General features: G+C 38.3%; 3 protein-coding genes and 1 long non-coding RNA gene across 4 annotated transcripts; 3 read left to right on the forward strand and 1 right to left on the reverse strand.

The window, feature by feature from the left end:
• The first annotated feature begins 704 nt into the window (after window positions 1-704).
• LOC114825046 (uncharacterized) lies at window positions 705-2166 on the forward strand. Its single transcript, XR_003773805.2, has 4 exons — window positions 705-916; window positions 1126-1228; window positions 1444-1549; window positions 2033-2166. It is a non-coding gene; the product is annotated as an uncharacterized lncRNA (long non-coding RNA).
• A 3065-nt stretch (window positions 2167-5231) lies between these two features.
• LOC103434496 (uncharacterized) lies at window positions 5232-7616 on the reverse strand. Its single transcript, XM_008372861.4, has 4 exons — window positions 7206-7616; window positions 6705-7102; window positions 6020-6602; window positions 5232-5911 (listed from the first exon to the last, which is right to left on the reverse strand). Exons 2-4 carry the CDS (start codon window positions 6832-6834, stop codon window positions 5479-5481), a joined length of 1146 nt encoding a protein of 381 aa, XP_008371083.2. The 5' UTR covers window positions 6835-7102; window positions 7206-7616; the 3' UTR covers window positions 5232-5478.
• A 1193-nt stretch (window positions 7617-8809) lies between these two features.
• On the forward strand, window positions 8810-10761 carry LOC139187557 (uncharacterized). The gene is made up of 4 exons (XM_070821986.1): window positions 8810-8817; window positions 8919-9352; window positions 9465-10102; window positions 10318-10761. Exons 1-4 carry the CDS (start codon window positions 8810-8812, stop codon window positions 10759-10761), a joined length of 1524 nt encoding a protein of 507 aa, XP_070678087.1.
• Window positions 9664-12928, forward strand: LOC108173451 (ATP synthase gamma chain, chloroplastic). Its single transcript, XM_017332371.3, has 2 exons — window positions 9664-10102; window positions 10318-12928. The coding sequence occupies exon 2, from the start codon at window positions 11482-11484 to the stop codon at window positions 12604-12606; it is 1125 nt and encodes a 374-aa protein (XP_017187860.3). The 5' UTR covers window positions 9664-10102; window positions 10318-11481; the 3' UTR covers window positions 12607-12928.
• The last annotated feature ends 666 nt before the right edge of the window (window positions 12929-13594 follow it).

The raw sequence follows: 13594 nt of genomic DNA on the forward strand, positions 1-13594 counted from the left end.
ATAATAAGAACGGATTATATCGCTAATATGCCTTGTATCTTGGTCTATTAATAAAATAAAACTAAATGCTCTAAGCTCTTTAAATGGAATAATAATAATAATGTTGGTGCCATGTCCTAGATACACCACAAAATTTTCCTTGTTATTTTATGAAACATATCAATCAAGATCTTTGATATTTAATTAATTAATTAACGGATAGGCTCAGTCTTCGAGATGGGTTGCTGATCAGTGGGGATTATAATTTTTGTGCGTGTGCTCGAAGGAGCAAGAAGGAAGCAGCAGAACAAACATTCTTCTGCCACGGAGGTTTCTATTCATGCACGGAGGCCGCTCAGTTGCAGAGGACTTTTCCAACCGGGAAGAAGCATCTTAAAGCTCCAACCTTCCACTGGTTCTCACCCCATGGAAGGGTTAGACATTTCTTATATAAATTTGTATACATATATGCGTCTGTATGTGTGAATTTTCTACTTATTGTTCTAATATTTCTCTCATTGGGTATTTTTTTTTAAATTTTTTCTACGCCCACCCCGTGCATCGAACCTAGGACCTATACTACCCCACCCCTTTACCCACTTTTGGTGGGGCATTGGTTGGAGATTTTGTAAAAGTGGAAGCTTTTTGGGTGAAACTCATGTTCTTATTCTTAGTGGGTACTCCCTAATCTTACTGTAGATAGGATTTCTGCATAACAGTGGAAGGTGGAATGGACCTCTTTGCATTTGAAGATTTCTTGCTTGAGCAGAAGCGTAAAGAACAAGAGACAATTGTGAAGGAGCAAGCTGAGAGAGAAGGGCAAGCAGAAGAGCAGAGGCGAATTGAAGCGGAGAAGGCAGCAAGTGAAGCTGACAGAGCACATGCAGAGGCAGATATCTTAAAGAGACGACAAATGGTGCAAGAGTGCTCATTCTAGGTCTTATATCTGGCATTTGCCTGCCTATTTTGGAGATGATTACTGGATGTTTTTTAAAAACACAGATTTTTTCTCTTTCTTGTTTTTTTTTTTTTTTTTCCATTCTGTTGTCCATGATTCATGCATTTAGTTGTTCTTATTCAACATGAGCTTCATAATAATTTGGTTCTAAATTGCTAAATGTCTGTGTTCTTCTGATATATGCGAAGGAGTTTCACTGTAACAGAAGCTTCTCTTGGGGAGGAACGGAAATAAAAGTTTGGTTTGGGAAAGTGGAAGGTGTTTCGATCTACTTTTGGAGCCTCAAAACGGGTAATTTCCTCTTTCACGTCCTTCAAAATCACGTGTTTCTAATGTACTTATCAGGTTTACTACCTTTTGTTTTCTTTTTAATGGTTGATATATATTTACACTTTTTATATCTGGCAATTGATTCTACTGTAATTTGTAAACAAGAATGCCATTGTGCCAGATGCAGCAATTTGTTGTTTACAACAAATGTTTTCTATTTCTTTTTCTCTTTGCAGATTCTTTTATGCAGGTTGCATATATGGCTGTAAAAATGATGCAGAGAGATTTGGTTTCTTTTGCCATGCTGCGCTACAAGTACTACTCCAAAGTGGATTTCATCCTGTGAGTACTCGTGATACAATTGCTTATTTTAGAATTTATTAATTTCACAGGAAAAAGTGGCACAACATCAGATGTCTTCAAATTAGTGGTCCTCCTTATTCGGTGGAAGAAAGGAGGAAGCATAGCAAAAATGAATACGCAGTTTATATGCCACCTTGTACTACAAATGAATTAAGTCATAAAAGTATGGCAGTGATGTTGCTGCCTACTCTTACACATGCATGTGTATTTTTACGGACATGGGTAAGTGAAAACTACCTACGGGAAGCAAGTTGAGTAAGGTCAATTGCACAAAAAATAGAGCTATGCATATTATTTCGTATGCATCGGTGCGTTTGTTGGGCCAAATCAGCTTTTCTCTGTCTTCTCTAAACACTTGTATGTGCAGAAGATTTTGATTGTTCGTTTCAGACTGAAGTTTTTTGAAATTCATTAATCGGATTTTTAGGATATCTATTTGAAATTGGTGCTTTATGATGACAGGATGTCATTCATTGCCATGTCTCTGTTGCCTGGTTATGGTCTTAGTAAAGCTGGGGTTTTTTCACAATTCACAACCTTGAGTTTGGAGCGCACTTCATTGGTAAAGCTGTGGCGTATTCAAACAAGTACACAAATTCCTGAGACTGAACTAAAGTTTTCAGTTTTCGATCTCCTAAAGCATAATTTGCTTTGTGAATACTAGTAGCAGACTTTTCAACTGTAATTACCAACTGTATCTTATCAACTGTTTCACCCATATCTCTATCTTCAGGTATCCAACACTAACGCTAAGGAGGTAACTGGAAATCCTGCAGTCGCTCCACATCTTTACAAGTTTCATGGTTTAATAAATGGAATTGACCATGATATATGAGATCCATACAATGATAAGTTCATTCCTGTAAGTAAACAATATTTCTCTGTGCTCCTCGCTTTAGTCATTCTAAACTTCTATTGAGTTTTTTTTTTCATATATGTTTCTTGAAAAGTATTAAGCTGTTTGCCAAATTCTCTTAACTACTCTCAATACAGCTGTGTCGGACTCATATGATGTTATATCGTTCCAGATATCATATACTTCTGAAAATGTTTTTGAAGGCAAACAAGCTGCCAAGCAAGCCTTCCAACAGAGGCTTGGTCTGAAAACATCTCTATAAACTCTTATCCCCTCCTATTTTGTGCGATCACGGTTAAACCACGTCAATATTTTATATTAATATTGTTTTTATCTTATTATCTCTATAAAAAAATCAATATAAAATGTTGACGTGGCTTAACCGTAACCGCACACAATAAGAGAGGATGGAAGTGTATGGAAAGTGGGAGGGCAGAGAAGCCGGGTCCGGGTGAGAACCTGCCAGGAACATGGGGTTGATCAGAGAGAATCCAGTTATTTTGATCGTCAAGGATATTGACGATCTAAAAGAATAAAAACCAAAAGCTTTAGAATGCCAATTAAGCTAAGCTAACGATAAATTTGGAATTTGGAAGGAAATCAGCTGCTTAATGTTTGTACAAGACGAAATTTGATGCAAGCCATGAGAGTTAATACGTGTTCTAATTTGAGTTGAGAATAAACAGATAGATCAATACGTGTTCTAATCTGAAAATTCAGCAGCCACCCCTGCTTACGCCCAATTCCGGGTGGACACGTGTTCAAGTTTTGATTTTTTTAATCAAAATTTGAACACGTGTCCACACAGGATTGGATGTAAGCAGGAGTGGCTGCTGAATTGTTCACCAATCAAGTTAATTCCAACTGCTGGCAGTTGTCCATCTATCAAAATTCAAATAATAATAATAATGATAATTTAAAACTGCATATATAATATTACATGTAAGGGTAAAAAAAACAGCAGTTTGAAAATGAATACAATCAAAATTTAGGACTGTGTGTAAACAAAGATATTGACGATCTGAAATAATAAAAACCAAAAACTAAAGAAAGCCATTTAAGCCTAAGCTAACGGTAAATTTGTAATTTGGAGGGAAATCAGCTGCTTAATATTTGTACAAGAAGAAATTTGACGTGAGCCATGAAGGAGTATGAATCTCTCCCCTCCTAATCTCTCCCCTTCCATCCTCTCATATTTAAACGGTTATGATTACGTCACGTCTACATCTTGTTTTGAAAATTTTATATAGATAATAAGACAAAAAGAAGAGTGTGAGTGGAGGGGATGGAAGGAGATAATAATAGGAGGAGAGAGAATCTTACTCCCTTTTACAGTCAGCCAAGCAATTGCAAAACTTCACCAATCTTCTATGCACAAGTTCACGTAATGCAAATTCAAAGTCTACCATTTAACCACTTAGTATTACTGTATAATGGTATTTAGCTTCAATAGCCTGTTAGGCCACCATCTAAAGAGAGTTAGGTCATCTCCAACCGAAGGGTCCATAGGGCCAAATGGCCAAAAATAGCCCGAAAACGAAACCAGGCCAAATGGCTCGTGGGCCCCAGTGTATAAAAAAGGGTCAAAGTGCCAACCTGCCGGCCCGGGCCGGGCCACTTTTTTTTTTTTTTTGTTTTTACAAAATTTGTTGTAGTTGTTTTATAGTTTGTTTAAGTTGTTGTAGTTTTTAAATTTAAATAATAATTATGTTTGACCTATGATCCTTTGTCCCTTTGTTGGAGATCCCTTTTTTTACAGGACTATGTTTGGCCTATGGCCCTCTGGCCCCTTGGTTGGAGATGATAGGAAATATGGTAATGTATTGTTCATTAAAATATTAATTTCTTGAAGAATCAGATGACTAAAACGAGCCATCTGGCCAATCTTTGTTTGGAGATGATCTTAACCCCCAACCTAGCCCTATCCTTTTTTGAGCTGGTGGTCTATGTCAATATATATTTGTCAAATCCGTATGCAGACGTGGGTAAGTGGTGACCAAAACAATGATGGCCCTGAGATCCGTTTGCCACTCGATCGATACATATATATGCATGGAACATTCATGATAACTAACATATAGTCCTATCCTAAAGCCAAAAGTATATGCTCATCTAGGGTTAAGAGAAATTATTGAGGCAAAATTTTCTTTTACGACACCAGATAACAATCTTGCTCATTGATGGATTCATGCTTCCATCATTGCAGTCCCAACATAAAAACAAAACAAAAATATTGGACAAAATTAACATTGAAATATTTGGTATCGGTGTAAGACAATGATTTTCGTCTATAATATTATTCCATACTTTAATTTCTACACATATTTATTAATGAAACTAAGACATATCAATTAACAAAGAAGGGAAATATATACAAATTAACAACCAACAAATGGTTTATTTATAATATATTTATTTTACTTTTTAAAATTCTTAAAATACCCTACTCATCTTACTTAATGACAAAAAGAGTACAAAATTGTCACGCGTTCTAAATTTAAATCATATTTTATTTTTAACACTAAAGTTACGATTGTAGTTTGTTTTTCTTGTTTTGCAAGTTTACTCTCGGTTTTTCACACTTGTGCAACTACTAGTTATTTGAGTACCGATGGATCTTTGGGAACTAAATCCTACTTGCTATTCAATCAAACATATGCCTCCTTTACTTAATTGATAAAGGTAAAAGTCTGTGCATCCAATCCTACGGTACATCGCTCAAGATCTTTGTTTTTCCTCCAATATGTATCCACACTAAGAATGAGACTATGCGCAACTTAGGTGACAATGTGAAAAAGCATCCAATCGTTTTAAACCATAATATATAAGCTGTTGAGTTTGAAAATAACAGAGACTTTCGAACTATCATAATAACAAAATCGGTTCTACTCATTAAGTTAAACATAATAAAAAATCTATTCTACTATTCTACTCAGTCACCCAAACTTGGCCAGATCATCTTCAACTCAAAATCTCTCCTCGTTGCTAATCATCAAAATCATCAAACTTTGCTCCCCAAAATTTGACCCAGGTAAAGATTCAGCTACCTCCATCACTTTAGGCACTTCCACAACTTGACAAAGTTCAAATGTGGATGCAAAGCATAGATGCACACAAGAATTGCATCCGCATGGCCAGAATAATGCACAATCACATCATTATCAATTTGACTTGCAGTCAAATAATGAGAATTTTGCTCCCCAAGATTCCTTGCCATTATAAGATATTGTATTGGGTCCTCCTGCTGCCTATTCCAGCGGCTAGTATTACTCCCACCCCCATACGTTCCACCTAATGAGGTTTTCCATGGGACAGCTTGGACACGCTGACAAATTGGATCATTATTCCAATAGTTCTCTAATTTGGTTTTATTTGCCAACCTTACCGGGCCTTCCAATATGTTGCGAACAACATAAGTCCGGTAGCTTATCCTTTCTTCAGATCCCATTTGAGAGTAATGATTATCCAGCAGGTATTTCAACGACCTAAAAAAAAAGAAACTAAATATATTAATTTTGCTTGTAGTCAAAGCCTACAAAAACAACAAAAAAAAAAAAATACATAAATCACATAAGAATTATATGCATACTCACAATGATTTTTGATCAATTTGTGTCAGGAGTTCCTCAAGACAAACTGGGAGAGTTCCAACGAACATTTCAGTTAATGTCGCTTTTAAAGCATCCAAATCACTCGAGTCCTTGGCACTTGAGTCCTTCCTAAACATAACACCGACAACCTTCCTACCAGTCCAATATAAATTTTCAAAGTGGATATGTCTAAAATCTTTTTTATCAGAACTGTATTTCGAAAAGATCTCCAGAACACCCTTCACTATATGGCGTATCTCTGGTATAATTACAGTTGGATTCTGTAATTCGAATTTGTTTGGAAAACGACCTAAATAGTCTTTGAGAGAACACTCTACCCTCTCAGTAAAAAATAAAGACTCATGCCCACTGCTCTGAACAGAAAAATGTATGCTAAGAAAATTATCAGATATAAAGTGGACAGAGTCAGACTTCCATTGCATAATATCTTTTATGTTACAGAGTTTAAAGATGGACATTGACTTGCCATGAAGTCTTCCATTGAAGACTGTGTGACTCAAGGTTGTGTGCACATGTGCTTCAATGGAATACGAAAATATGCAGGAAAAACTGGTGATACATCGAACTGCAGGAAGAGAGAATACACATAAAAAAAAAATATAAAATCTTCAGAATATAAAAGTTTCACAGAAATGATTAGGGTTCATAGGAAAGTTAAAATTGATACCTGGTTGCTGGGGTATGGTTGGGAGCTGCGGTAGGGTTAGGGTTGGGACCCTGGATGCAAAATGCCCAGCACAAGCAGCACACATCCTCTGCTTCAACGTCAAAAATCCATATCCAAGATTTCTCTTCATTTTCTTCTTCTTTCTCTTTTGTATCTCGTTTTTTTTTTCTGGAGAGAGGTCCTTCCCTTTACTGGGGAGAGAGTTGGTGCGTGCAGCTAGGGGATGTAGAAGGCCAACATGGCTTTATTTCAATTGGGCTTTACTATAGCCTGTTTTGGACTGCCCATAATGAATGTTGGATGATGGATGGATGAAAATGGAGCTGAGGTTTCATCTTTTTTATGCAAAAAAAAAAAAAATGAAACTACATGGTTTAACCACATCAGATTGCAATCATCTGCACGAACACGAACACAATTAATTATTTATAATTCGAAAAAAAAGAAATTAAAGCAACTCATAAAACAGAAAGAGAAGAGAAGAAAAGAGTATATTTGTACCTAGCCGAAATTGATTAAATAAATCAATATAATTTCAAATCCAATCGATCCAAGATGAAGGATATTCGTCAACCATTTTATGACGATGTTGGGGATGAAAGTTAAGGGATTTGATAAATGGAACACCTTATAAAACCTAAGGAAGGTATGAGCGAAGAAATCAGAGAGTTCAAGTTTGGGTTTGCCTTTTTGGGGGTTGGTCTGTGGATTTTACTACGAAGAGAAAGGGAGGTGTGAGGGAAGAAATCAGAGAGTTCAAGTTTGGGTTTGCCTTTTTGGGGGCTGGTCTGAGGATTTTACTACGAAGAGAAAGGGCATAAGTGAGAAATCTGAGACGGCTGCAGAGCTTGCGAACAAGAGGAAAAGAAGTTCAAAGTACAATCTTAGTTCCCTAAAGGCTATCTATCCCCACCCAACCCTAAAGCCCCTTTTATTTTAGAGTCAATTGTAGCAATGAACTCTGAACTTTAATCAAATTTGAACAATGATCCCTCAACTAAAAATCTGTTACCATTGGTCCCTCAACTTATCAAAATGTGCAGCTATAATCCTTTTCATCAATTTCTTCAAAATTTTGTCAAAATATGTTATGTTGGAATAATCATTTATATAATTAGAGTCCCTCAACTCATCAAAGTGTGTAATTATGATCCTTTTTGTCAACTATGTAAAATTTTTTGTCAAAACGAGTTATGTTGGAATGACCATTGCTACAAATATGATTGCCATATGGAAAGTCATTGTCCCACATAGATATCCATCCTTGTTGCCTCGGCAATGGCGTATTGCTATTGGGACTCAGAAGTCATATAAGGTTGATGAATCGAAAAAGGAGAAGAGGCGATTATATGAATAAAAAAGAAGGACAAAAATGCAGATTTGTCTAGTTGGCAAAATTCACCCGAGAAAGAGGTATGATTTCCCTTGAACTTAGAACATTGTGTTGGCAATTCTATTTGCTTTGATTTTGTAGTTTTGAGTTATTCTTTTATGATGGATATAAGAATAAAACATTGTGTTGGCTGTCGAACTGCTCATATTAGAGAAAAGGGTGTGGCTAGACTTATTGCTAAGTATATCCTTTGCTTCCTAAATATTGATGAATGTATTGAGGCTTAGGAATTGTAGGGTATGTAGAATTTTTTGAACTTTAAGATAAAAAGTAATTACAAAATGTAAGAATTAGAACGTTTGGTACGATTTGTTTCTAAAAGTTACAATAAAGTGCATCGTACATTTTTTAAGTTTGTCAATTTAGCATAGATGTGTGGTAAATGTGCGCCAAGTCCAATTTTACTTATTTTTCAGAAATGTAGAAAAAGATTCATTTGGAACTTTTCTTTGCACACACCTATAGTTTAGCTGAGTGTGGATTATAGATGATTGAAAGCCCATTAAATGGATGGTGATTTTATTTTAAAGTTTGGTACTGATGCAGGACTGCCAAGCTGAAAAGTCTGGTGGAGAGAACAACGCAGATGGTTTGACCGAGAATAATGCAGGTGAAACTTATGTTCATGAGGCCTTTTTAGCAGACTGGAGACCGGGTATTTCCTGTGTAGAAAGAAGCCCTAATAGTGGTACCCTATCCAGAGGTGCTAACCATGAATGGGTAGATGTTTTTGGGCGTAAGGAAGTTCTTCGAGCCCAGACCGTGTCACAGTGTCCACATGGTCAATCTCAAATCACTGGTGTTAGACATTTTGCATCCAGTACCACACAAGCGAATCATTCGGTTTCTCAACTCTATCATCGGCCGTATCGAGCTCGTAGAACTAATGGCGCACAACTGGTTAAGCTAACTCCGGAATTGCCTCCTGTGAATCTTCCACCATCTGTTCGTGTAGTCTCACAATCTGCCTTCAGAGGCTCTTTACGTGGGGCATCTTCCACAGTTTCTGCTTCTGGAGGTGGTAGTGGTGCTGCTGCAACTCACAATCCCTTTTCTCAATCTAAAGTTGGAAGGTTCGGGACCTCTGATGCCATAACAGCTACACAGAATAAAAGTAGTTCTCTGAAAGACAGTGTTTTGACGTTGCATCCAGAAGATTCTAGAATTATCAAGGATAAATGTGTAAAGGAAGGAAGAGATGTTGATTCTGATCTTCAGATGCATCCTCTGCTGTTCCAGGCCCCAGAAGATGGACGTCTGTCCTATTTCCCGTTGAACTGCAGCAACAGCAATTCTAGTCCTTTCAGTTTTCTTTCAGCAAATCAGCCTCAGCTACATTTAAGCCTTTTTTCATAATCCTCAACAAGGAAGCCATGTTGATGGTTTTGACAAATCACTGAAGTCACCCAACTCAACATCTCGTGCCATTGATTTCCATCCACTGATGCAAAGAACTGATTATGTAAGTAGTGCCAAAGTAACAACATGCTCAACTGCACCCCTTTCTGCTGGTTCAGGGGGAAACCGTTCTCAAGACCAATATCCTTGTGATACTGGTTCAACTCAGTTGTCGGTCAATGCTGATCCACAGGCTATGGGCACTAATGAGAGAGCTAATGAACTGGACTTGGAGATCCACCTAAGTTCTACATCTAAAAAGGAAAAAGCTTCAAAAAGGAGAGATGTCACTGTTAATAATTCAGTTAAATCAAGAATAATGGCTCCAGAAAAGACAACTCAATGTCCTAATGGTTCATTGCTTCGGCAGGCTGAAAGTTCTTCAGCTCGTGGTAGCGAGCTTGTTGTACCAAGTAATAATATTAGCAGGTACAAAGTAGATGATACAGGTGACCAGTCCCAACCTGATATTCAGATGGAACAGGAAGAGTTGAGCGACTCTGATGAAGAAAATGAAGAAAATGTTGAGTTTGAGTGTGAGGAGATGACTGATTCTGAAGGAGAGGGGGGATCGGCGTGTGAAGAAATATTTGAGATGCAGAATAAGGTGACTTTTCTGTCTTTTTTTCCCAGTCAGTTTTAAGATTCTATTGACTTTGGAAAACCAAATATTTTTACTTCTTGCCTAAGTTACTAATGCTACCATTGCTAGTAATTTACTAGTGGCCTCCATCTCTTATTGTTACCGGTACCCGCCATTCTTGTTCGGTGAGGGAGTCCTCATTTGTTCCTTTTTCTGACTTTCCATTTTCTTGTTTATAGGATGTTCCATCGTTTGCAATGAAAAGACCTGCAACAGCAGATCTTGATGGCAAGGAGTGTGAGCCAAAAGCCACTTATCGTCCTCAGGACAATATTCACAGAATTCCTTACTTGGACGATGCCAGTAATTCTTCATGGTTAAGTTTGGATTCGTGCGCGCCAGATCACCCTTTGCGCATTATGTCCAAGTATGACGAAAGTACAATGGACAGCAGTTTTGCTGCCAAAGACTTGCAGTCATCTTGGCCTGCTCGGTCTTGTAAGAAGGCAAAACTGAGCACAAGGGGAGGTGCAACGCAGAAACAAGCGGTGGACATGACGCACCAACTGAGCCTGGGTCCTCCATCAAATCCGACGGTGAGCAAACCCAGGAAGCGTGTATCGGGATCGAGTACATGTTTGAACATAGGAATGACTGTAGAAAACTCCGGCAGTGATGGCTAACATAAAAGATTTTCAAATGACTCTGCACCCTTACTAACCCTAGTTTCTAGTTTGATTAGTGTATAAATGATCTCTTACTTCTTGGACTCCAAACCGTTTAAGCCAAGTGGTGTCCAACATTTGTTCATATCAAGGTATGTAGTTATCTTTCTGATACACCAAATTTTGTTGTATGCACAAACTAGACACTCGTATCATTGGGTTGATTGATATTTTGTCTTTTATAGTGATGACATTGCGGCGGTTTTTCAAGGTAATCACACAGTACCACTTAAGAAAATTTTGAACGCTTGATAATATATGATTGATTTAAGATACCGTCACAGTAGCATCATCGCCCACTTAGCCGCATATACTCTTCGATTACCAAGATGGCAAGATATAATAGGAGTTTCTCAAGTGTGTGAAATCTATTGATCGAGCACCCACCCAGATCATGCCATGTAGGATAGGACCCACCTACGAACTAATGATAAAATGAGAATCAAATGCCTGCCCCAATTGATCACCAACGGTCAAAATCCTTATCCCAAAACCTGATCCAAACCCTCCCCTCACCCTCCACTCATTCCCCCACTCTTTGCCTCCATTCACCAGAAGTCCTACACCCAGGAAGATAAGACTTCTTCACAAACCAAGCCTCACATTTCAGAACCTCTTTCTTCTTCCCTGTTCCTCCATTTCCGAGCTCCAAAAACTCCGTTAGAACCTAGAACCACCATGTCTTGCTCAAATTTGACAATGTGGGCGTCCTCAACGCCCTCACTTTCTGACACCTCCGCCCTCTCCTGCCGCTCCTTCATCGCCCCTCTTCAGCTTCCTTCCCAAAACTCTCTCCCCGCCTCGCGATCATCCTCCGTGACACCGGTTCAATGCGGTCTTCGCGAGCTTCGTGAGCGTATTTCATCAGTGAAGAACACGCAGAAGATCACTGAGGCTATGAAGCTTGTGGCAGCCGCCAAAGTCCGCCGAGCTCAAGAGGCTGTCGTTAATGGCAGACCCTTTTCGGAAACCCTAGTCGAAGTTCTTTACAACATCAATGAGCAGCTCCAAGTGGAAGATATTGATGCTCCTCTGACCAAAGTTAGGCCTGTCAAGAAAGTTGCTCTCGTTGTCATAACCGGGGATCGCGGTCTTTGCGGAGGTTTCAACAATATGATCATCAAAAAAGCCGAGAGAAGAATTGCCGAATTGAAGGCTCTTGGTCTCGAATTCACGATCATCAGTGTCGGTAAAAAGGGTAACTCGTATTTCCTCCGCCGGCCATACATTCCGGTTGATAAGTTCCTCGAGGGAACCAACCTCCCAACTGCCAAAGAAGCACAGGCCATCGCGGACGATGTTTTCTCCCTTTTCGTAAGTGAAGAGGTCGACAAAGTCGAGCTTTTGTACACGAAATTTGTGTCGTTGGTTAAATCCGACCCTGTGATTCACACCCTGCTTCCACTCTCGCCGAAAGGAGAGATTTGTGACATCAATGGCGTTTGTGTGGACGCCGCGGATGATGAGTTCTTCAGGCTGACAACAAAAGAAGGGAAATTGACAGTGGAGAGAGATATCATCAAGACACAGACCGTGGATTTCACGCCGGTTTTGCAGTTTGAGCAGGATCCGGTTCAGATTCTCGACGCTTTGCTGCCGTTATACCTCAACAGTCAGCTTTTGAGGGCATTGCAGGAGTCTCTAGCCAGTGAGCTTGCTGCTAGGATGACTGCTATGAGCAATGCAACTGATAACGCGGTGGAGTTGAAGAAGACCTTGTCGCAGACCTACAACCGGCAGCGCCAGGCAAAAATCACCGGAGAGATTTTAGAGATTGTTTCGGGTGCCAACGCTTTAGTCTAGACGATTAAAAGAACAACATGGGACTTGGTTTCTCCTCCACATTGAGTTGGGCTGTTTTCTCCTGCACATTGACTTGCGCTGTTATAAATTTGCAGATTCGACACTTCCGTTGTAATTCTCAGCTGCATATAAACTTTGTGTGCACAAATGAGAGGGCAATTTATTTTGGAACAAAAGAGAGCATTCCACACATATCTATATATTGTATGTCATTTTTCCTCCATCATAGTTAATAACACTGCTAATCATGTAATTAAGGATCTGAATTCTCGTTATTCATATTTCGTCGAGTGTTCTTGTATTATATATTTGTGATTTGCTAGCTGTTTGGTGCTTGATGCGGATACCCTTCTGTTTTTGGTTTTCTTTCAAATCAACCAAAACCAGTGCTTTAGAAAAAATCGAGATTTCATACCCATTGCATCGTTCTTTTTTCTGGTTATATTGGAGTGAATCGGACCTTGAACCTTTCCTAATCGTAACCATCAGGGCCGTCTTGAGATTTTGGAGGTCATGTGCGAGACTCCAAGGAAGGCCTTTAAAAAGTATAGAATTTTGGTTGATATGGTTTTATTTTTTACATTTTTATTTTTATTATTATGTATAAATTGAGGTAAAAAAAAAAGACTGGTGTTGTGGTTAGGTATCCATTTGCATCCCTATGTTTTCAGGTTCAAAATTCCTTATTTTTACATACACAAAAAAAAAAAACCCCTTAGAAGGTCTAACATTTTGGTTGTTATTTTCTTTTACATTTCAATTATGATTGTATATAATTAAGATAAGAATCTGGTGGCTAGGTATCTATTTACATTCCTATATTTTTGGGTTCGAAACACCATACTTTAAATAACAAAAGAAAATTAAAATCAAACACAACTCATGCCTTTAAATACCAAAAAAATTGAAATAAAACACAAAAGAAACGCCATGCTTTAAATAACAATAAAATAAAACACAACCCATGCTTTTAAAACACAAAAGAAAT

This window comes from Malus domestica, chromosome 05 (assembly GCF_042453785.1).
Source record: "Malus domestica chromosome 05, GDT2T_hap1".
NCBI lineage: Eukaryota > Viridiplantae > Streptophyta > Magnoliopsida > Rosales > Rosaceae > Malus > Malus domestica.

What these genes read in the sequence shown, in the direction of transcription:
- LOC108173451 (XM_017332371.3), top strand. Translation starts at nt 11,482, where the DNA reads ATGTCTTGCTCAAATTTGACAATGTGGGCGTCCTCAACGCCCTCACTT.
- LOC139187557 (XM_070821986.1), top strand. An exon ending in CCAGGCCCCAGAAGATGGAC is followed by an intron (nt 9,353 to 9,464) that starts GTCTGTCCTATT and finishes ATCCTCAACAAG; the next exon opens with GAAGCCATGTTGATGGTTTT. An exon ending in TATTTGAGATGCAGAATAAG is followed by an intron (nt 10,103 to 10,317) that starts GTGACTTTTCTG and finishes TCTTGTTTATAG; the next exon opens with GATGTTCCATCGTTTGCAAT.
- LOC103434496 (XM_008372861.4), bottom strand. Translation starts at nt 6,834, where the DNA reads ATGAAGAGAAATCTTGGATATGGATTTTTGACGTTGAAGCAGAGGATG. An exon ending in AACCATACCCCAGCAACCAG is followed by an intron (nt 6,603 to 6,704) that starts GTATCAATTTTA and finishes CTCTTCCTGCAG; the next exon opens with TTCGATGTATCACCAGTTTT. An exon ending in CAAATTGATCAAAAATCATT is followed by an intron (nt 5,912 to 6,019) that starts GTGAGTATGCAT and finishes CTTTTTTTTTAG; the next exon opens with GTCGTTGAAATACCTGCTGG.